Genomic DNA, 2,414 nt, shown 5'->3' on the forward strand with positions numbered 1-2,414 from the left:
CATATGCCACCATTCCCACCTTTCTGAAGACCTCAACCATCTTTCACATCCTCAAATAGTCTGGTATAGACAGCCTCAATGCCTACAGAGCTATAGCCTTCACATCTGTAGTCATAAAGTGTTCGAGCGGATAGTGTCTCAGCACATCAGAGACGGTCTACCCCCCTCCCTCGATTGATACCAGTTTGCTTACTGAGCAAATCGGTCCACGGAGGACGCCGTCACCATCACCCTTCACAGAGTGCTGAGCCACCTGGAGAACAGGAAGATCTACGTGAGGATGCTCTTTGTGGACTACAGCTTACCATTCAACACTATAACATCAGACTTCCTCACCACCAAACTGGACCACCTTGAAATCCCCCCTGCCACCTGCTCCTCGATCAAGGACTTCCTAACAAACCAGCCTCAACCACTCCGACTAACTGGTCCAGACTAATAACCTGGACCAAAAACTGCTGCTCCTTAGCGAAGAGCGGTAGACTCCTGCTCCCTGGGTGTTTGGTACACAGTGCCCACAACTGAAAACAGGAAAGCTTCACAGAGGGTAAATAACACCACCCAAAAAATAATTGGCTGCCCTCTGCCATCCCTGGAGAACATTGCTAGATCCTCCCATCTCAGGAAAACCAGGTGACCTCTTCCACCCCACCCATCACCTGTTTGACCTGCTGCCCTCTGTTGAGCATCTCAGTTCAATCAGGTCCCACACCTCCACTCACAAACTGTTTCTTCCCCTGGACCATTTGGACTGTCAGTAAACACTATGCCCCCAGAAGACTGATGTGACTGAGATTTTAAAATAACATGTGGGGCGAGAATAAGGCACGGCGGGTCCAGGATCAGTGTTTTGAGCCATTTTATTGATTCACATCTCACCACACACCACAATACAACACACACCTGAGTCCCCGTGTTTTAACCTGGCGGGCGTGATTGCGGATGCCGTGCAGGTGCGTCCACCCTCCCTGCACGCCCCGCAGACCACGCCACACCACACACCCCCATCGCCCGATTGAGGCCGGGGAGTCATCCGGCCGAACCTACTCCCCCACCCCACCGGTTCCCAACCTGGGAACAGAGCAAAGTCCCTTGCGGAGGTCGCCCACACCTCAAATGGCGGCGAGGCTTGTCCGGGGGTCGGCCACGCCTCCAGCAGCAGCAGCGAAACTGGTCCGGAGGCCGGCTACCTGGCAAGCCGGCACGACCTCGCCGGCCCCAGGAGGGGCTCACTACCGGGCGCATCTGACGTTTCGGGGCTGCTCGATCCTCGACCTCGGGCCCAGGTTGCGCAGGCTCCCCTGGCACGGGGACCGCCATCTCCCCTCCCGGTTTCTCCACCTCTTCCGGCTGGAGCGGCTCGTCCACCGCTGGCGGGGGCGGCTCCAGCAGCCCCTCGCGGTGCTCCTCCGTCACCTCTGCCAACGTTACCACTCCCGGCTTGACCAGCCCCTCGCGCGAATCCTCCTCCAGCTGGCGCAGACCCTCACGCGCCTCGTCCGTCGCCTCCGGTTGGAGTGGCTCCTCCACCGCTCCCGGCAGGAGCAGCCCTACATCCGGCTGTTCCCCCTCCTCCGGCAGGCGCAGATCCCCGCGTGCCTTGTCTGCCACGTCCGGCTGATGAGGTGCCTCACGCGGCTCCTCCACCGCTTCACTGTCCTCGGGACACACCTGTGGGGGTGGCGCCCAGGTCCAGAGCAGCGCCGCCAGCTCCCCAATCCGTTTCAGGTGGCGCTCGGACTGGTCCCACAGCTCTGCCTGCTGGCGACGCACCTCTGCCGCCTGCTCCCGCTGGGCGGCCGCCATTTCGGCCACCCTCTGGGCCAACTCCTCCCTTCCCTGGCTCCGATAAGGACCCGCCGTGCTGCCTCCTGGGTTTCGGCACCACTGTGGCGAGAATAAGGCACGGCGGGTCCAGGGATCAGTGTTTTGAGCCATTTTATTGATACACATCTCACCACACACCACAATACAACACACACCTGAGTCCCCGTGTTTTAACCTGGCGGGCGTGATTGCGGATGCCGTGCTGGTGCGTCCGCCCTCCCTGCACGCCCCGCAGACCACGCCCCACCACAACATGTAAATGTGCAACTGAACAATTAATTTGGTGGGCAGGAATAAGAGATTTTATTTTGTTAATTTAATTGTGTTCCTCTTTGTGAATTATACTTTCACAGGAAGGAGATTGGCGGTAGCAACTCTGTAAGAGCAATAAGACTTCCAACCCACATAATACGCACGACCACAGGTTTGTGAAACAAAGTTTGCTTTATGTATATTTTCTTTGGATCAGTTCCCTTTGCTCATCCTCAATGTAGGGATACCTTCAAATGCAGTAACCATCTCAAATGCATCACAAAAATAATTGAAACAATCAAAACAGATGTAAGACAAGAAAGAAAACACAATAT

General features: G+C 56.4%; 1 protein-coding gene across 1 annotated transcript; it reads right to left on the reverse strand.

The window, feature by feature from the left end:
- Positions 1-1,029: 1,029 nt before the first annotated feature.
- LOC148098871 (uncharacterized) lies at positions 1,030-1,938 on the reverse strand. The gene has a single exon (XM_087851630.1). The coding sequence runs from the start codon at positions 1,936-1,938 to the stop codon at positions 1,030-1,032; it is 909 nt and encodes a 302-aa protein (XP_087707756.1).
- Positions 1,939-2,414: the final 476 nt, after the last annotated feature.

This window comes from Neolamprologus brichardi, chromosome 14, assembly GCF_056152115.1.
Source record: "Neolamprologus brichardi isolate AB-2024 chromosome 14, ASM5615211v1, whole genome shotgun sequence".
Taxonomy (NCBI): Eukaryota; Metazoa; Chordata; class Actinopteri; order Cichliformes; family Cichlidae; genus Neolamprologus; species Neolamprologus brichardi.

What these genes read in the sequence shown, in the direction of transcription:
- LOC148098871 (XM_087851630.1), bottom strand. Translation starts at nt 1,938, where the DNA reads ATGGCTCAAAACACTGATCCCTGGACCCGCCGTGCCTTATTCTCGCCA.